The sequence below is a fragment of the Centruroides sculpturatus genome, unplaced genomic scaffold (genome assembly GCF_000671375.1).
Source record: "Centruroides sculpturatus isolate CEXI.00-Female unplaced genomic scaffold, Cexi_2.0 scaffold289, whole genome shotgun sequence".
NCBI lineage: Eukaryota > Metazoa > Arthropoda > Arachnida > Scorpiones > Buthidae > Centruroides > Centruroides sculpturatus.
The window spans coordinates 106,589-129,270 of NW_019384529.1; the positions used below are offsets into that span (position 1 = coordinate 106,589).

At 29.3% G+C, this 22,682-nt stretch overlaps 1 protein-coding gene across 1 annotated transcript in view; it reads left to right on the forward strand.

The window, feature by feature from the left end:
• Positions 1 to 22,682, forward strand: part of LOC111622968 (serine/threonine-protein phosphatase 6 catalytic subunit) — a 46,759-nt gene that overhangs the window by 7,179 nt on the left and 16,898 nt on the right. Inside the window, exons 2-5 of the mRNA XM_023365437.1 lie at positions 8,106 to 8,201; positions 15,310 to 15,375; positions 15,537 to 15,604; positions 20,130 to 20,203. Coding sequence (XP_023221205.1) covers positions 8,106 to 8,201; positions 15,310 to 15,375; positions 15,537 to 15,604; positions 20,130 to 20,203 — 304 coding nt within the window. The remainder of the gene's footprint in view (positions 1 to 8,105; positions 8,202 to 15,309; positions 15,376 to 15,536; positions 15,605 to 20,129; positions 20,204 to 22,682) is intronic.

A 22,682-nucleotide genomic window follows, 5' to 3' on the forward strand; every position in this document is an offset into this window, starting at 1 on the left:
AAAAAAAAAATTGTTAAGGAAAGATTTTCTGTTAGTGAACCCTTTGTTAAATATTTCGAATATCACCACTGGTTATTATTTAAATACATTTACTGAGGTAGCTGAATAGATGTTGAAGTTTATTAAAGTTGAATCTGCTGTTAAAAGTTTAATACATTTTTTTTATATTTGATAGCTAGGAAAATCTCAAATTTTTAACAGTAAAATTTGGTGATCTTGCATTTCAAATGTTACATGTAATAAGTTTAAATATTTTGCTCAAAAATGTTCTTTGCTTTTTTATTCCAGATTCAACTGTTGAATATTTTATGTATTAAAATATCAAAATTGAAATGTTTGATCTTCTTAGTAAATATTTACAAAATTGATTTTCTCATTCTTTAATTATACACAAACAAAACTAGATGATTTAAACAGATTTTGAAGACATTAATTGAGAATTAGTAATGGAAAAAAATATATTAAAATTACTACATCGTTGGTGCACAAGAATAGTGACACAACTCAAAAATTTCCAATTTCGAGTTTATTGTAGAAATGTATAGCAAACTCCCCATATTTTTATGTGGAAGAACGAACACTAATATTTATTTCCAAAAAAGATTTGAAAATTTTAAAATTCAAGATCATGACAAAGCCTTGCAGGAAACAAATTTTTAAATGGCTGTTCTGGAAGATCTATTTTTTTGAGTTGTGTCGCTATTCTTGTGCACCAATGACATATTAAACAGTTAAAATAAATATTAATCATTTTTTATATAACTTACAATAGATAAAAACAAAATAGACTATTATTTTTATGGAAATTAGAAGGAATGTATTGTCACATTTTATAATTACATATTCTTACATTTTGCTGACACATTGTAATTACTCTTTGATTTTATTTTTATTTTCTAGATTATATAATTTATTTTAATATCTTACCATACATTGATATGAAATTAAAAATAAAATTATATGCAAAACTTGTTTCAGTAGCAATTAAAAATTTATTTCTTCTTGCTTAAATTTAATCAAAACTTTTCGAGTTAAGATTGGATAAAATATACTCTACAAAAGAAATTTTAAAATAAAATTTTTAATAATTAGAGAGATTAGATAATGAATAGCACATCTTGAACAATAGGTTCATTACCTAATAAATCTATTGTGCAGATTGTGCTATTCATTATCAATAAATCTGGTTAGGAGGCCTCATTTCATTTAAAAGATTGATAAATATATATTCATAAATGAATTTAAAAAACTACTGGTAGTAAAAATGTTTTTAATCATATTTATTAAAAAATTATATATATTTATTACTTGATACATGCATTAATGAATTAGTACTTTTAGTATTATGTTCACTAATTAAATTATTGATGCTTTCAAAATCTTCAGGAAGTCTGATTTCTATTATTTAGAATTTTAACTTCCTCTCTACTACTAGGAATTAACACCCAAGCTTAATACTAATCTTGAGACTAAATTATTATTATTGTTATATTCTTGTTTTCATTTTCATCTATGTTAGATATTATATTTTTTATATGTGAATATTATATTAAGTATTATTGGCTACTGAGGCAAGTTCTATTATATTTTTGTTTTTATATATAATAGTTCTTTTATAAATGATAATTTCAAATCTTTATTAGATTGGTATTCTGATTTATTGTATTTTATCAGAAGAATTAAAAACATTCAAAATGACCAAGACAAAACCTTTCTCACTTGTTTCTAACCATTTATACATGAGTAAGAACATTTTCGGTCTTCTTAATAGGCCTTCTTCAGGTACACTGTGGTCTGTTAGAGCATCGGTTGGTAGAAATTAAAACGGTGTCAATGTTTACACTGGTAAGACGATACCTATGTATCTTGGTTATCTGAAAATAGTTCTAGCTACAAATGCATAGAAACATTCAAAATACAGTGGTATCTCGGTATACGTCTGCTTTAGAATACGTCCAATTTGGAATACGTCCTGTTTGGACGAAAAAAATTTTGCTCAGTATACGACTTTTGTTCGGTATACGACCTAATTCAATTATATGCGCCATTTATGAACAATTAGCACTATCGGTGTACTAGACCAGACTAGACATTTGCAGTGCAACGGTTTATACCTTTGTTAAATTTCTTCTGATTTTAATTTGTAAATAAAATTTGATTATTTTTATTAATCACAAATTGAAAAAATGACAAATGAAAAGCAACAGAAAATTAAAAAAATGACTAGAATCACAATGGAACTGAAAAAAGAGATTGTTGAGAAAAATGAAGGTGGCATGCGTGTTCCAGATTTAACTGTTGCATACCGTATTCCGAGAACGATGATATCGACTCAACTCCTTGCTGGTTGGCGTAAGATGCTAAAACGGTGCTATTAGAAAGAACAACGATAGCACTGTTTTCCGAGGCTAATTAGAGAATTTTTAGATGAATTAGACTCATCTAAAAATTTCTCTAATTCCTGCAAAAATGCAAAAAACTACATCTATAATAATATAATAGAAATTGAGTTTTTCAGGATAATCCTTAACCTTCTCTCTCTCCCCTGCATGGGGGAATTTCCAAAAATCCCTTCTTAGTGTGTATTCTCATGACTTACCATATTTCATTGAACAGAAATGTATTCAGCAAATTAATTAATCAAAATAACCAACACTTATTTGTAGCCGAGGGAGTTTATTAAAAAACGAACATTTTCGATCTACTCCATAGATCATCTTCAGGTTGAAATCGATGAATTTCATATTGAATATTTGTCGGTTTCAACCTGAAGATGATCTGTGGAGTAGATCGAAAATGTTTGTTTTTTTAATAAACTCCTTCGGCAACGAATAAGGTGTTGGTTATTTTGATTTACCATATTTCAGCTTTCAACTGCTAACTGTTTGGGCTCTGCACTTATCATTATTATTATCATCAACCCAAATTGATTATATTAAAAGATTGAAACTAGATCTGATGTCTTCAATTTACTAATTTACTCTCTACACATCTGCTTGTTTTATAACAAATTTTCAATAATGGCTTAAGTTCATACATAGAAGTTTAACTGCTAAAAAAATAAATTCAAATATAAAGGAAGAATCTGTTGTTAAAGGAGAGTACAGCGGCATATCTATGGCAAGTATCATTGTAAAGAGAGACATTCAGAATAGGTTTGTACTTAAAATTATCTTTGTGTGTAAAGCTAATAAGATTTATAAACATATGAAGGATGTTATTGTAACTGTTAGAAAATTACACGTGACAAATACTTAGAGATTAGGAATTTGAATAAATATTATTTAAGCTGGTTAAAGAAAGCTTAACCAGCTTACACAAAGAGAATAGGAATATTCAGAACTCTTTGCCATCTGAATATTTCTGTGTGAAGGTATTCCTGCTATATTGAGGAAGACAAATATAAATTGTAACTTTGAAAATTTTTATATTCAGTAGAGCATCAATTATCCGAATACTGATCAACCAAACCATTGGTTAACTGAAAGCATTCTAGTTGGCAAATTCAAATTTTTGCTAGTGCTGTGGCACTGCAGCACTCTCCCTCTCCCTGTAAACCTAAACTGTAGGCTTACTTTAATGTACAGTACTACTATAAGGTATGCATTTGTAAGATGTGATACAAAATATATATAGTACAGTTTTGTGTTTAATATATTTTTTTGTAAGTGATCAGTTATCCGAACCCCAGTTCCGAATTGTTTTGGATAATCGATGCTCTACTGTATTGAATTTTGTTTTTTATACAGTAGAATCTCATTTTAACGGATCGTTTAGGATGCTGAAAATCATGAATATCTATTATGAATATCATGAAATCATGAATAGGAAATCATGAATATCCATTATATTGCAAACAACAGATTTCTTGCAATCCCAGAAAAATATCCATTATTTGAAAAAATTTTTCATTTTTAAACCACCTACATAAAATCACCTGTACTTGAAATTATTCAATCTTTTTAGATTTCTATTCATTATATTTTATATAAACACATATATTACAAGATCATACGTTATGCTAGAACAAAGCTGACAGAAACGGTATACATTATAATCCAAAAAGCAACAAAGTACATATGATCATTAGCACTTCATATGTTAAAAAACTTGTCCATCTTGGTTTGCTTTGATGACGTGACATTTCTGGACTTCTTCTGGTGGCATCGTCACTATGAAATGTTACTGTTACACGAGCATGATTTCAAGGTGCAATATTCCTGAACACATCTACAACAAAAGATAACAACAGCAAAGATTAAGATTATTAGATTATTTTGTATTTCTAATCCTTCTACTATATTATAGTATTTGATTTATATTTACAAAGATTATCTTACGTAAGAGTTTATCATACTGAGTGACCAGGCTAACACATTTTAAAAATACAGTAGAACCTCGATTATCTGGACCTCTATTATCCGGATTTTCGATTATCCAGATTGTTCAAAATAAACAAAAATTTTATGAATTTGCTGATTTGCACTTGGCAAATTACGATACTGTTTATGTACGTGATGGAATGCATAACTTTTTTTGTTTCTACAATGTCTCACTTGGCACAGTGGCCGTAAACTCTTAAATATATTTTGCATCATGATAAAAATATAACTTGACATACGTATTTATAAATAATTTATATTCAAATTACATCACTTCTATGACCAAGGGCAGCATAAGGCATGGACAACGTGGGCCACCGCCTATGCCTGGCGATCCGAAGGGCCTCGCGTTTCGAAGGTTTTATGCATTACTTAAAAGCCGCGAACGCAACACAAAAATTTTATTTGTCATAAAACGATAAATAGTTTGTCAAATTTTTATTCATAAAAATGCAGTTTCAACTGGTTTTTATTTTATAAAATCCGTCTTCTTGCGCTACCAGATGGCCTTTTAAACAATAGGTAGTCTGTTAGCGTTGGTCAGTAGTAGTCCAAATTCAATACGAATGTTTGTTTCTTGAAAATTTGATCACAGTTTAAATACAGTATTTACTTTTAATATTATCGATATGTCATTGAAAAGAAAACGTGTTGTATTATCATTAAAGGACAAAGTATTTGTTTTGATTATCCGAATTTTTCCTTATCCAGACTACCTTCATCCCCAATTAGTCCGGATAATTGAGGTTCTACTGTACTTTAAATTGTGTACAGTAGAGGAATAAAGAATTTTTAAAATGTGTTAGATTGGTCACTTGGTGTGATAAACCCTTACTTAAGATAATCTTTGTAGTTGAGCTTTTACTTTGTCAATTTAACAATGATAGATCTGTTATTTTTGCTCACTGTTTTAAGTAAAATCAAACACCCAAAACCAGCACAAACTAATTCTTAATAGTAACATTAATAATATTTTTGTTCATTTGTAACAGACATCTTTAGATAAAATATGTAGAATGCAGAACCAAACGAAATGTTTAAATTTCAATACAAAATCAGCTTAAAAGTTGGAGGCAACTTTCAGGCAGTTTGTATTACGAGGGCTGTTCAGAAAGTTCGCGGCCTCAAATAGAACAACAAACAAAATAATATTAAAACTTTCTTTATTTTTCAATGTAGTCTCCTTTGTTAGCAATGCACTTATTCCAGCAATGTTCTAGCTTTTTTATGCCATTACAATAGGTCGATTTGTCAAGGTGTGCAAAATACTCGTTTACTTCAGAGATGACTTTGTCATTTGAGTGGAATCTCTTTCCAACCAAGAATTATTTTAAATTTGGAAAAAGGTGGAAGTCACTGGGGGCCAAATCAGGTGAGTACAGTGAATGTGGAACTAATTGGAAGCTAAGTTCGTTTATTTTTTGTTCAGTGATTCTGGCATTATCGTGGTGAAACAGAACCTTCTTCAAGTGTGGCCTCCTCGATTTCATTCTTCAGTTTTTCCAAAAGTATACAGTAATAGACAGCATTGATGGTCTTTCCTCTTTCTAGGTAGTCAATAAAGATGATTCCTTTAGCATCCCCAAAAAACCGAGGCCATCACTTTCCCCGCTGATGGAACTGTTTTTGCCTTCTTTGGTGGTGGCGAACTGGGGTGTTTCCATTGCTTCGACTGTTCTTTTGTTTCAGGAGTGTAGTAATGGATCCACGTTTCGTCAGTAGTCACAAACCGACGCAAGAAATCCCGTGGGTTTTTCTTGTAGAAGTCCAAACACTTCTTTGACATCAAAGTGCGAACACGTCTTTGCTCAGCGGTCAGCAGATGCGGCACCCAACTTGCTGAGACCTTCGTCATACCCAAATTTTCGGTTAGATGTGGTGCACTCGGTCGACAGAGATGCCTGTTGTCTCAGCTATCTCACGCGTTTTCAAACGGCGATCTGCTAACACCAAATCGTAAACTTTGTCGATATTTTTTTCAGTGACAGCAGTTGACGGCCGTCCGCTGCGAGGGTCATGTTTCACACTCTCTCTGCCAGATTTAAAAAGGGCTGTCCATTTTTTCACAGTGGTGTACGAAGGAGCAGACTCTCCCAAAACTTCATCCATGTCAGCTTTGATTTGAGATGCGGTCAACCCTTTTTTCGTCAGGTATTTTATGACCGCACGAGTCTCCGTCTTCTCCATTTTTGACAAAGCATGTGCACATTGACTATCTGCTAAGCTGTCGTGGCAAAACTTTTTGACAAATCAAGCGGAAATTGGTATCGTATCTTTAGCAAGGATGGCTGAATTATTCCCACCAAAAATTAAATTGATCGCAGCGCCGCATATAGGCAAGGCCGCGAACTTTTCAAACAGCCCCTCGTACATGTGTGGTTAGAGTGATACATTGCATCTTAATCTATCACTCTAACATTCAAACTTTAATATAAAGGTAGTATACTTCATATTTTTAATATGAAACTTAAATACTTTAACATATTGATATTTTAAAAAGATTTAAAATGAATGCTTTTATCTGTTACGTTTTTCAAGATGAGAGGTGGGGTGCACATCCTCATCGCATAAATCATTATGATACATTTACACACAGAATTTGAGTTGCAAGATTTGAGGACATGACACAAAGTAAGTTAAATAAAAGCATTTTAAAAAAATGGAAAAGAAAGTAGCATTTGGTCTTCTGTTTTTTAGAATTAAAGCAACCAAAGCCGAATTAAGAGGCTAGAAGCAGATAGTTAAAGATGGCTAAGGTAGTTGAAGCATCAGTTTAACATTCTGGGAGACTGAGGATTGAATCTGGGTAGTCAAAACAATTTCTTGGAATTTTTTGTGTCAATTTGTCATGGAAATTTTGGGCTCCATTCCTCCCCCTAACCCTTTGGGCCTAGCCAAACTCAAGATGGCTATGATTAAAAGATCCTCTTGGTGTCTACAGAGGGTCAAAAATGAAAAAAATATATTAAATAAATTTAAGATATAGCAAAGAAAAATTTATACTTTCCAGCACTAACTGCTTAATAAACTAACTGCATTTTTGTCCACATTCAGGAGCTTGCATCAGGGTAAGTTGTCCCAAAATGTTTGTTTTTTAAACAGTTATTGCTGAAATGTGTGAGGAAAGTGTAAATTTTCTGAGTTATATGTTAGTTCCAGCTTACAAATTCAATAAATTAAAATAATTTAAATGTAATATAAAAATGTTATTTTTGAATAAATGTAATTTAATCAGCATTTAATGAAATAATATAATTTCAAGAATATTTAATGAATAAATCTCTTAACTTATATAATACAAAATTTTACAAAATAGTTTTGCTAGATGAATTGCAATAATTACAGAAGGTGAATGAAAAAAAAAATGGTGTCATTGACTATTGTGTTATGAAGTTACTATTACAAATTCAAATCAGTATTGATACTTTTCAGATGTTTATATAAAAAATTAAATTCAAGTTGGATGTTACTTTATTAACAATTATAAAGTTCTGGATTTATAGTTTGTAATCTAATTTCAAGCAGTATAAATTAGTTTCCTGTTTTCTTTTAGATAAAATGTTGATAGATTAGTCATAATTTTTCTTGTGTGAAAAAAAATTTTTAAAATAAATTAATAGTACTACTATATAAATTGTAAGATGATATAAAACTGTTTATTATTTTTTTTTATTAAAAAATTTCAATTTTATTGATTAATTATTTTAATTTTTATCAAAATAGAAACTTTGTGACATCGTTTGTGATCTTCTTCTGGAAGAATCAAATATTCAACCAGTTAGCACGCCTGTTACAGTTTGTGGTGACATCCATGGACAGGTATTATTTATATAATTTAAAATTTGTATTATTTATTTTTAAACGAGATAATTTTATAAATCTTTATAATAAAGTTAAAAATCATTTTCATTTAAAGTTACTTTTTTATACAATAAAAATGTACAAAATTAGCACTCTTGTATCTTGACAATTTTAAGTTATTTAAATTACAGAACTAAATTTTTATAATTATAAATAATTTATTTGTCATTTTAATACAAATATACAATATAATTAAAGCCCAATAACTCTCCAATACTGGGATAGAATAAACATACACAACATACCAATAACAGCACACTTGAAATTAAGAAATATTTACTAACATTTTCATCTGTTTATAACAGACATCTTCAGGCATATAACAACAATTTTACAGAAAATAATTTAATTTTCCATAAAGTTGTTATGTTGTGTATGTTTATAATTAAAGCCCAATTTTAATAGACAAATATAAACTTAAATTGCTGGATTATTCAGGTTATATTTAAACTTATATTGTCTAAAAATAGGCATAAAGAACTATTTCAGATTAAATTTTTTGCTATTAAATAAATTAGAAATTAGCCTTATTGTGTTGTGAAAATATCCAGAAATTTAAATTTATATTTGATTGCTTTTGTATTTTGAAAAAAAAAAAAAGTAAAAATTAACTTGTGTTTAGCTTCATGAATTATTTAAGAATATCTAATTGAATGTTAAAAGAACATTAGTCAAACCAAAATTATTTATTATTATACAATAAACAAAGACTGCTTGATTAAAGTCATTGAAAATTTTCTAATACAAATGTTTGTCTCAGTTTTGGCTATCTTCATTAGTGCTGAATGTTGTTATCAGTTTATGTACTTTAGTGTACTTGTGTAATAAGATACACATACTTGTGAATATTCATTTAAACTGGGCCATAACAATCACCCCTATATACACTGCAACTCGGTGCTCAGCAAATTTTTGTGGTCCACAACTAGAAGAAATTATTAAATTGGTAAGAAAGCATATGAAATTTAACATACATTTCTGTAAAGAATATTAAATTTTATTTTGCACATTTCATTACAGTAGCAGAACTTAATCTAAAATTATTTTACAGATAGATGTGTTTTCGTGTAAATAACCAAATGCTGGTGATTTGACTGTGTTATATAACATCATATATATATATATATATATAATCTGAAATTGTGTTGTGACTCTTCTTTGACTCTTAAACACTATGTAGTCAATATGAATTTTAAATAATAGTAAAAGACAGAATTTGAATTGAAATTTAATATTATATTGCATCTTAACCAAGAATAAACACAGATAAGAAAGAATACAGATGTAAGCAAAAAATCTCATACCGATGGTACATCCATCTTTTAATTTTGTCATCCAAAAGGGAAACAACGAAGATAGATAGACAATAAATGTGTAAGCTGTATAAATATGTAGAAAAAAATATATTTTTTTTTAGACTATACATATAATTGAGTCCATCTCCTGTCCCTTCACACGCTTTGCAGAGGCAATAACAAATCTATGGTGATACCGACCTTTTATTTGAGGCTACATGTCTGCCATACAATGTAAATAAGTTAAAAAGTTTTCTAGCGGTGGCTAACACAATTATAAAATTAATAATTACATTTAAAAAAATTGCCAGGATGAATTCACATATAGAAAAAAATATATTTCTTTTCAGACTGTTCATATATGTGCTAGAGGACTTTTAACTTATTTACATTGGACAGCGGACATGTAGCCTCAAATAAAAGGTTGGTATCGCCATAGATTTGTTATTGCCTCTGCAAAGCGTGTGAAGGGACAGAAGGATATGGACTCAATTGTATGTATAGTCTGAAAAGAAATATATTTTTTTCCATATGTGAATTTGTTCTGGCAATTTTTTAAATGTATAGGTAGTCCTCGGTTTACGCCGGTTCAATTTACGCCGATTCACAACAATGCTGCTGCACAATTTGCGATTTTGCTGTGTAATTCCCCGATTTTCCCTATGCCAGACTGATTTTCGTTTCAGCATTGACGTATTTACCGAGCCGCGACATTGTACATTCGTTAAAACAAAGATTTTTATTGAATATATTTATTTTTTCTGTTTAATATTATTGGGTATTAAATTAATATTAAAATACTAAACGTTTAGGTAGCCACAAGTCAAGTTATCAAACTTAATAGTCCAATAAATGGCGTCCAAATCCATAGCGCCATTGGACTTATCCTGTATCAGTTCGTTCAGGAAAACTGAAAACCTTACAATGCAGTAGCACTTCCGGTGATCACAAACTTTCGTTATTGAGACAAATCTACTTCTTGTTGGCCAGACGATATCTATCTCTCCTTAATTTTCCCACTCAAACTGACCTTACATATGTGCTACGGCGACCAGTGGTCGACCAATCAGTGTCTTTGCTCGGCCGTAGCTCTGCGTCGGGTTAATGTATCTTTTCAACTATGGAAAGTCTGACGGTTGAACTTTGTGAGTTAGACAATGATTGGGAGCGAAGTGCGAATGTAAAAAGGAGTATCGTCGCATCCATTCGACCATATTCTGAAATTCTCAATGAAAGAAAACAAAAATGTAAACAATTAAAGATGGATACTTTTTCCGAAAAATGTAAGAGATCTGAAACTAAAATTTTTAATAAAAACATTTAACTTTATTTTATGATAAAATACATTTTAAAAATTAAATTTACTTGTACTTTGATTATATAGTATTAATAAACAAAATTATTTGCGTATTTTTCACTTATGTGGAACCTAACCCTATACCTCAGTGTAAATATGGGTTCATTTTACACCAATTAGATTTGCGCCAGCTTTTGTAAGAACTGTGGCGTAAACTGAGGACTACCTGTATAAATATGTATTCATCCATGATACCCAGTTAATAAATAATCCAAGTTGGCTGATGAGGGTCATGTTATGCTTGAAATATGTATTTTAAACATGTATCAACTGAACTAAAATAAGATGATAGTGTTAAGACATGCAATTGTGCATGAATCCCCGAAAGGACAAAACGTACAAATATATAGGCAAAACAAAATTTATTTATGACGAAAAGATCAAAAACAAACACAGGTTCTCACCTAATTGCATGGTATCTGTACAATAAACAATTCAGATCCCAACTCTGGACCTCACACATGTACAATAAGGGAACAAAGGCTTTATGCACGTGGTGTCACGCAACAGAGATGAGTTCAGGACAATGGAATACAATGAAGAATTACTTGAATTTCTATAACTAAGACCATAAACTAACTTAAAAACTAGGAGAAAATAATGGAATGAGGATAGAGTAATACAGATATTTAGATATATAGAAAAGATAGAGTAGAGGGTAACCAGGATATTGTATTGCTCTGGGGTCTTCCAGTTGGGGGAACTGTGTTCTAGTCCGCCGATATATATAATTCTTGACCAGAGTATACTCAATTCTTCTCTTGATTGGATAGACAATTCATCTTCTTTCTGTTCTTCGTAACAACAATCTTGAACTCCTTGTTCACCATCCGCTCGCTCTTGAGTCTGAATCAAGAATGACCATTATCTCCTCACCCCACATGCCTTGGGGTCCTCTCTCTTTATTCTTCTCACCTCGTTCTCGGAACAGTGTTGCCCCCACCGATAAGGAAGTGAAGAATGGAAAGATCGAGAAATAGGGAAACAAAGAACGCAAGATCGAATAATTAATACTAGGCTTACGACTAGCACGTATATACAAAATTATGGCGTACTGCCACAATAGAATGCCAAGTGTTTGAATTTATTACATTACATAGTGTTTAAGAACCAAAAACTTTTAATTTGCATTGTTTTTGTCCATTACAAATCCTAATATTAATATTTAGACTTGTATGTAGATCTGCAGTAGGAAGTTAACATGTTTTATTATATAAAAATCATTTATTTTGTTATAAATTCATAACCATAAAACTGTGTATCTTCAGAAAGAGGGAAAAGTAAAAGTAGTTTTTATTTATAAATCTATTAAATTGTTCCTTCATAAATTTCCTAAATATTACAAAACATTATTAAACTGGAGTGAAATTTTTCTCCAGTTTCTCCAGAAAAAGTATTCTCTCATTTATTACAAAATCAAAATTATTAAAATGAAATTTGAAAAATGATAAATTGTACTTTGTTTGTTTAAATTATAATCATTTGTAATTTTCATTTTTAGACTAGTTCATTAACACCTACTCTCAAATTGAAAGTGTGAAGAATAATTATGAGGAATTAGAAAAGAGTTAAAAATATTTTTTAGAGAATTTTATGGATATTACATTTTTAGTTTTATTTGACTAATATATTGTTTTTGAAATTTAAATATGCTGATTGATATTACAAATATAAAAGTTGTTGCCGCACGCGTGTGTGAATTCCTTATAACTCTTGTAATTTTTCCTTGCAGATGAAACTTTGTTATATTTATGTTTATGTTCTGACGGAAAGTATAGGCTATTTATTTTGCAAAAATATTAGGTATAGAATACAAGTAAACATTTTATCGATTTCAGATTGGTAATTGCAGTGATCATGTAACATTCATGCTTGACAAAGAAATTTCTGTTAAGTTGAATTTTAAAATATTTTGACAAATGGCATATTTTAAACTTTAAAAAAGTTAGCCTCATTGTCTCACTTCTATAACAAATGTTTAAAAAAACTTTCCATAGTGACCATGTGACGTTCTATTATCCAATTGAAAGTAACTGTCTAATGAGCCCATTATTTACAAGGTGTTATTGCTCATCTAACTAATGTACATACAATTTATCTTTGTTTTATTAATGTGGAATTAAGAAATGGTTTTGTCAAGGGCTGCAGAAATGGCATCACCATGTCAGTCATCAATATTAAGGTGTTTATTACTAAAAGAAGACAGCATGGAAATCTTTTAAAAGACAATAGAGTGTTTACTCAGGATGTAGTGTATAATTATATAAAGAAAAATTTTAATATAAAGGCATAAATCTGTGTAAATGAATTTTTTATAATTTTTACTATTTTTGCCCACTTCAGGTGAAACTTTGTTTTGTTGCTCTTTATGTTATGACAGATAGTATAAACTACTTAATTTGTAGAAATATTAGCAACTCTTCTTGAATTTCTAGAAATCTCTACTCTTTTTAATTCTTCAATCTCTACTTTTTCATAAAAAGTATTCTGTTATGCTTGACAGGGAATTTCTAGTTATGATATACTACAGGTCAGCTAATCCCCTTCAGAGACCTATCCTTAACATTTTTTGACACTTTAGTTTGCATTGTAAAGTTGTATGATATCTAAAATTTTGACATTGATGATAAATTTAAATTTTTGTCATGTGATATAAAAGAATAACTTCATTACAATTGACCTCTCTTAAGCAGACATCTTTTGTTATGGACACATGAAATGCACTAGGTTTGATGTCTCAATCTGTTTTAACAAACACAATAGATTCTTATTGTGCAGAAACTCTAAACATCATCCTGGTATAGAGTTTCTGCAGTTGCATTCAAATCAATTCCATAATCTTAAAATATAAAGTTAATGATTGCCCATATCTACACTCTTGTCTATTTTTAATCTGTGGCAAATAAAGAATATGTTTTGTGTGTGTGTGTTAAAAAGACAATATAAAAGTTCATATAAATCACTAACATTAAAAGCATTAAAAGATAATATGGGAATTTTTTGAATATTGCAAATAAGAGAGGTGCATTGTGGTTGATATCTTAGATTTGACAGCTACAAGTTAGGAATAGTACTCTGATTTAGAAAGCAATTATAGAATAGTTCTACTGAGTCTGAAATTATGATGTTTCTCTAACTAGGTCAACCATGCAAGCCAAAGCTTTACCTTTTGCATCACAATTAGATACTTAATAAATTTTATGCTGTCTGAAATTTTACACAAATAAAAGCACAAGTACCAATTTTTAATTTGCTATTACCAATAATCTGTTAATCTGTATGCTTTCTTTGTTCTTGTTTTGCCCAGAGTTGCTGGAGAAGCAGGCCAATTCTCATCTCTGCTTCCCCAACTCATACATCCATGGGTATATACAGTATATATAAAGAGGAGAAACTAACTGAGTCAAGCTCAAGCATGATGCATGTTGTAAGCATCATGCTGATTAGTAATATACAAAATATTTGTTAAAATGTACATGTGTAAATATTTATTTAGAAATCTAACATGTAAATAATTGTATGATTCTAGAATATACACTAGTTTATCCCAAAGAATTTGACCTAATTTAATGGTATATTTATCATTACACACATAACTGAAGAGTTTCTGTAAATTCTCTTTATTTTTTAAAATTACAGGAGAAATTAAAATGCTTTTCATTTGAAATTATTTAGAAAAATAAATAAGTAAAACATTTAATACCTTCTTTTTCCAGCAAATTTATTGTTTTCTTTAATGCCCATTATCAGGCAATCATAGAATTGTTATTTTTTTATAAGGTTCCCTGATGATGGGTGTTAGACATCCAAAAACATTAGTGAGGAAACAATAAATTTGCTGGAGAAAGGTGTGAAGTGTTAGTTTAATGAAATCCAGTTGGAATCTGTAGCTTTAAATAAGTGCTTTAGATCTGTAAATAGAAGTGTATCAAGAAATTATGAAGGTTGTTTGAAGTAATAAGTAGATACATTTAGACTTCAAATTATTTTAAAGGTAATTCTTAATTTCTTTTTTAAATTCATACTAAATTAGCTAATTAACAGAATTGAATTTTTGTTCCATTTTCAGTTGAGATGCATAATGCCATGATGAATATATGTTTAATATCAATGCCAAAATTAACAAGAGTATATCGTTTGAAAATATTTATTTTGATGGATTGTAAAATGACGATTTAATAAATACAAATTCAACTCCAAAAAAAAGTTTTTTTTGTATATTATAAATAGCCTTAACTTTAATATACAAAATTGAATTTACTAATTATGTAACATGATTAAGCAATTATTAATTTTTTTATTTTTCTGTAAAATGAAATTGATTTGGTCTTATATTATAATTTAAATTATATATAAAAGATAATTTGATATTTGTTTATATATATATAAAAGTAAAAAAAAAACAATTTTTCAGTTTTATGATTTAGAAGAATTATTTAGAACAGGTGGAAGAGTTCCAGATACAAATTATATATTTCTTGTAAGTGTTTTTTTAGCATATTTCCTATAAATTTATTGTTTATGGCATTAAAATTTTATTTAAAAAATGTTAGTTAACAATAAAAATAAAATAAATTTTTTTATTTGTTAGATTTTAAATTATTTATATTGTCTTACTAATTACCTTCTAATTTTTTAAAGGGTGACTTTGTAGATAGAGGTTATTATAGTTTAGAAACTTTTACACGATTATTGACATTAAAAGCAAAGTAAGTATTAATCCAGAATAAAATATTTTTATAATAATAATGCTGTTTATACTGTATATTTTGGCAGATAAGACATCACTTGAATCATCAAAAGTGTATCACAAAACCTGAGGGCATGTTATAGGCCAGATACAAAATTAGTTACTTTAAAATTTCACACAAAACAACCATGTAGTTTTCATGACCCACCTTACAACTGCACTATCAATAAACACAGATAAAAGAAATATGCTGTCTCCTCAATGTTTATATGCAATCTGATCATGTGCAGACTACAATGTTTTACAGAAACTATTTTTCTAAACATTGCATACTTGCATCTGTGCATTCTGCATCCTAATGTATTATTCATTTGGTATATATCACCATATTGATGATTGGGTAGCAATCATCAATATGGTGATATATACCAAATGAATAATACATTAGGATAGTTAACAGATCTTAAACACAGATCAGCACAGATGTTTAACAAGATGTTAAACTATCTGCTGATCTTATACAACAGACATGAGCTAAAAGTATCCAATTTAGGATGAAATTTGGTTTTGTTGTCTTGTCTTATTTAGGTTTTCATTATCAGCCAAAATATATGGTATATAATAATGAACTTAGAATAAAAAGATAAAAATTTACTTTAAAAAAATTGAGAGGAGGAATAATATATGAGATCAATGTAATACATTTAGATCTCATACAATGTTAAATAAATGGGAAGAAAAAGATTATTACAACAGATACACAAAAACAAAAGTATCACAAATAACACAATATTGACATATAATTTCAATCTATTTTATCTTCTTTTTAACAAAAATTATTACTGTTTAGAGAACCATTTTATTGAACATTCAGATTCATTTAACATATAAATAAATAATTAAAATATTTTAAAAAAGATCCTGCATATTATTTTGTAATTTGATACTTTTTACCAGCCCCAAAAATACAAGGGGTGTTCAAAAAGTATCGGATCTTTATTTTTCCCGTGTAAACCAATGATGCATGGGAGGTCTTTTTCAGTGGAGTTGTGGAGGGGCCATTCATGCACAGTCCTGAATTTTTTCCCTCCTACAGGAAGCGTCAGTCGCTGGCAGTCGGTTTATGAGTGAGGACATATAGTGAGCGCTTGTCAGATTCCACTAAGTTGGAAAATGACTGAACAATTGAGCTGTGATATTGCATCAAATTTTGCCAAAAGCTTGGCGGTACCCAAGTGGAAACCATATGCAAGATTCAGCAAACTTTCGGGGACGATCCTCAAGGCCAAAAAAAGCGTGGCAGGTCTGCAGCAATTTCAAGGTCATGTTGACAGTTTTTTTTTTTTACTCCTGTGGGATGGTGTATCTTGAGTACACACCATAAGACCAAACCATTGCAAAGGAGTACTACCAGGAGGTTTTTCATCATCTTTGTGATGCTGTGCGATGCAAACGACCAGATCTGTGGTCAATCAAACCTTGGCAGCTCCATCATGCCCATTCTGCGCATCTGATTCGGACTTTCGTCACCAAACACAACATTCCTGTGGTTCGTCACACTCCGTACTCTCTCGACATGGCTCCATGTGACTTTTGGCTATTTCCCAAGCTGAAAATGCCTCTAAAAGGAACCTGATTTTAGTCAAGAGAAGACATCATGCAGAATGTGACGGACCAGCTGATGGCCATTCCAAAAGATGCATTTCAGCAGTGTTTCCAGCAATGGCAGGAGTGCTGGGAGAAGTGTATACATTACCAAGGAGAGACTACTTTGAAGGAGATTAGGGTTTTGTACCTCAAAATCAATAAATGTATTTTTGCCGACCAAAGGTCCGATACTTTTTGAACACCCCTCGTATTTCTTCTTATGAAGGATCTATTTACTTCATCAGCATTTTTTATATAGCTTTTCACAATCTTATCAAGTTTGATTTTCATTTTCAGTAGCTTTCTGCAAGCTATAAAGTTGTAAAAATTGTAAAATTTTTTTAAACTTTATTCTGTATTAGTAGAAGTAACTTTATATTATGAATATAAAGTTAATATTAATAATTCTTCCTAAAGTGATAATATTTTTAGAGATAGCATTTTGTATGAAAAATAAATATCAACATCAAGTATTTATACATATGTACAAAATGTATTTAATTGAATTCTTCATGAAAAGTTAGTTTGCTATATAAATATTAACTTACATTCTCCCTATTTACCATGCAAAAGATAGACTTTTGTTGCATATGGTTTATTTTGGACATAAAGTAATTGCAATTCATTTTTTAAAGGCTATTTCAGTTACAGTCGACCCCCCCATGAGTTCCTATAGTTCGGATTCCTATATCACGGCAAAAAAATTGCGACTGTAAACATACTAATAAAACTCCTATAATTTGGTAAAACGTCATTGCCGACTCGTGTCGTGATAGGATTGGTCGAATCTAGACCAATAGTGGATATTGCACAAACTGTTGAGTTTAAACGAGCAGCGGACCTACTAAAAACCATTTATTATCTGACATCCATAAAAATTATATTTATATTAATGATGTCTCCAAAGTTCAGCAAATTTTTCGCAAAAAAAATAATTTATCAGGAAGCATGCGAGTGCCATTTGATGACAAGCTCCATGACAAGCTTAAGCAATGGCGTAGTCGAATGGTGCACGCTCGGTAAGTAATCCTACAATTTTTTGTTTATAGCATAGCTTATATGGATTATTCCCAAAAAATTATACGTATTTTGGAAATGTTGAGTCAAATTAGTCTAGAATCGATTAATTTTATGAAAGAAACCTTTCAAACAGCCGTAGTCCGTAAACTGCATATGTGTCAAGCTGTGATTGGCTGGACTCGTAGAAAATGGATTCATAAAAACCGGAATGTATCTACCGTGTTATAGGGGGGTCGACTGTATTATTTATATGATTTATTGAAAATTAAATTTTTTCATCCATAGTCTTATCAAATTGTGTTCAGTTCACTTTGATTCTTTCTACTTGTATTTCTTTTTATTAAAATGTAATTTTTAAAATTTTTAATAAAAATAATAAAAGATAAATTTAAAAACTGTCTATTGGCATTACGGGTAAATACGTTTAATTGAGGAATGCTTTCTACAGTATATAACCATCTAATTAATGGAATTAATTCCATTAATTAATTTGAAAATGCATTTTATCTCTAGAGTTCTAGTGTTATATCCATCATATTACCTGAAGAAGATGGTTATATATTGTTGAAAGTACTCCTCAATTAAACATATTTACCTGTAATGCCAATAAACAGTTTTTTCTTAGATTTATCTCTTATTATTAATAAGTGGCATCTCTTGTTGTTTTTATCTCATTGTTTTAATAAAAATGATTAATATTTTTTTATAACAATATTTTAAAATCATATTACAGTAGAGCATTGTTTTTCCGAAAGCTGGTTATCTGAAATGTCCGTTATCCGAAAGCATTCCAGTCGGCAAATTTAAATTTTCACTAGTGCTGTGGCGCTGCAATCTTCGGCTATTTCTCGGGCTACTCAAATATTTTACATTTTTGATACTAAATTAACATCTGAAGTATAATTTTTTATTGTTTTTATATTTTTCAATAAATTTATTTTGTTTGTACAAAATAAAAAAATAATTTTTAACGATACAACAGTCTTCGTTAGGCTTAACATCGACGAAAATTCAACGCAAAGCGACACGCAATGGAGAGAAATTTCAACATGGGATAAATTAATATATTTTTTCGTACATGATTCGTTATCTGAAAAATAAGTTATCCGAACCACCCCAGTCCCCAATTGATTCAGATAAACGACGCTCTACTGTAGTTGTGAATTATCTATGATAACAATTATTTTTATTTGTAGTAAAATTAGTTTTATTGCACAAAGATATTTGACATCTTAAAAAAATTATCATATTACGCCAGAGTTTCCAGAGTAGCTGATGTTGATCCTGGGGGTCAATAAGACTTTTTGGAAGTCAAAATTTATTTAAAAGTCCATGAAAGTGGTTCATTAAAAATCTTTTAATGAATTCTTTAATGAAATCACAAAAGTAGTTCAGTAAATACAATGTACAAATGAAAGTAGACTTTTTTTATGAAAATGGTGTATGAAGTAATACTGGCTTATCAGATTTATTTGTTATTAACTGTATTAACAAAAAAAAAAGAGGGTGTCAATAGAAGGTCAAGGAATACTTGAAGACATTTGCAGTCAAGAAAGTTAGGACATCCCTGCAGTATACTAAGGACATGCATTACATTCTGACAGGATGGTTTAGGTTTCATTTTTACTCAGAATGAAAACAAAATTTGGACTAACTTACCTTTCTTCTATTCAGATCTCTCAATATTCATTGACAAAAGAAAATTACTAGTGAGAGATATGCATAAATGTTTCAGGTTATCACTAGTAACAATCATTATTATATTTGTTATATTTGGAAATTAATGTTATAATAGAGGCTTTGCAAAAATAAGAATTTTCAGCATTTATACAGAATTTTTATACAATGTTCTAATTATATAATTACTTTTTTTAAAGATGGCCAGACAGAATTACATTATTAAGAGGAAATCATGAAAGCAGACAGATAACTCAAGTATATGGTTTTTATGGTAAGATAATTTACTATTGTAATGTTGAATTGTGATATTTAACAAATGGAACCTTTGCTATATAAATATTAACTTATGTTCTCTCTATTTACCATGCAATGTCCAAAATACCTATTTATGTCCAAAATAAACCATATGCAACAAAAGTTGCATATGGTTTATTTTGGACATAAAGTAATTGAAAAGTAGACTAATTTTACATTTACATGTTAGATGAAAATTCTATAACATACTCATACAGTAATTCATGTATAGATGCTAACTGATAGAAATTTTACTTTAAAAAATTCTATCCTTTAGATTTGTTTTGGTGGTAGTTTCACAGCAAACTTCGATGTTTAAAAGTAAACAATAATAGTTAAAATGCATAAGCTAAATTTGAAATTAAACTTGTGATAGAAGTGATTTACAGTTGCTTGTAATCTTAATTTGCAGCTAAGATGTAAAAAGTTATGGTTCAGGTATCAAATTAAAGCCCTTATGCTGAAAAGAAAGATTAGAGAAAGATGCAATGGTTTAGATGTGATGGATGGCAAAGTAAGAATGTTTAGTCTATGAGAAGGCAAGTGACAAACACGTCAGGCACTCAAACACAATCTAACGGTTCTAGTTTTTTCTTAACCATTTGAACAACCCATTGCTCACCACTACTGTGAATTCCTGCTTTGTTTGCTACTTATGCATTAATTTTTTTGATAAATTAGTTTCTTTGCTATTGACCACACCATCATCTAACAACTTTTAGTGCCAATCTGTTTTTATTTTACTATTATTTTATGATTAGAGCAAAACACAATTCTAACTGTCCAGTTCATTACTTAATACCTATTGATAGCTTTCTTAACAAATCTACTAACTAAAAGAATAGACTTGAACATACAACTGTTAGTGCATTGAGTTTTGTAACAGCCAATAAGATTGCAATGAAGTGTGTCGACACTACTCTGAATAGTAATCTGAAACTCTGCCAGCTGAAGTTGGTTAGTCTTAGGAATGCTAAATTGTCACCCTGGGACTTAAGATGCAAAATTTAAAGAAGCCATTGAGAGAGAGGAGCCTCATGGTACCAGAAAACAGGTACACACAAATCACCTACAAATGGTTTGGAAATCACTTGCTGTACTGATAATTTTTGTGTAGAATTTTAAATGAGCTTATTGTATATTAATTGAATAAAACTCTTGATTTTGATGGGTTCTTTATAATTATATTAACAAGATGATGTAATTTTTTACATATTACAAAAATTCTGCTATTTCAATTTTCAGATCAAGGTTTTTTACAGTCATTTTTTTAAAACTATTATTTTTTCTTTTTTCTCTATCTCAGTTTTTTGATTATTTCATCAAAATGATATTCCGAGATTTTAAGAAATATCAAAAATATTAAGGTCTTCGTTAAACCAAATTTTCTACATCTGAAGATTCAGAAATGGATTTCAATCTTTCATTTATTATATATTTTTAATATGTATTTTATAAAATTCATTGTGTTTAATATTATTTCTACATGCAATTATTCAATTATTTTTATTCAGTTTCAATGCTTTTTTCTATAGTAATTTGTTTCAGTTTAAGTTAATCCATAATCTGTAATTATATTATATATCAAGGCTGTTCTTTCACTTATTCACTGTTTCTACTGTATATGATAAGTAACAGTGCTTGTTACTTAAAATATCTTATTATTTATTATTTTCAGTCTGTGTTTTAATGTCTGTATAGTAATATCTTTATTCTTCTTAATAATATACAAGTAAATTTATGTCTCTGATGAACATGATTATAAATTATGTAATCTAGAATGCAAGTTGGAACTAACTTCATTGAGCATGATCGATGATTGAAGTATGGAAATGTAAATACACATAGATACATAATTGTCATACAATATAAAAAAGTACTTAAATAAAATTACTATGTACTTACAAATATTTTTGATAAAACTATTATTATTCGTTCTATTATCTGAAAATAATAATTTGTAAATAAATTTAAATTTTGTTTAATTTATGCTAACACTACAAGGTAATGTTATAATATATATCATGGTAAGTACATCTATACTTATCATAATATATTAATTCACATTTCAAATTACCCATATATCAGCTTTCAATTTAACCAAATAACTTTTATTTACATTAATTGCTAATTGCCAGCTTTTTTTTTTTCATTATATTTATGCTAGAGAAACAAACCTAGGAAAATTGGAGAATTTATACTTTTTTGCTTAAAGAAAGAACCATCAATTTTAATATGCTAATGATACTAACTGATAATCACATATTCTTGCTCAAAGATTTAAATTTGAAAGAGAATAGAATATACATTTCAAGTCACATCAAATGATTTTGGAGAAAATATAAACTTTTATTTTTTTCAAAATTATTTTACGAAATAATAAATACTTAGTGAATTTTAAATTAGTAACTTATGGAATAATAAAATGATGATGATGATGCTATGAGGGAGTTGGA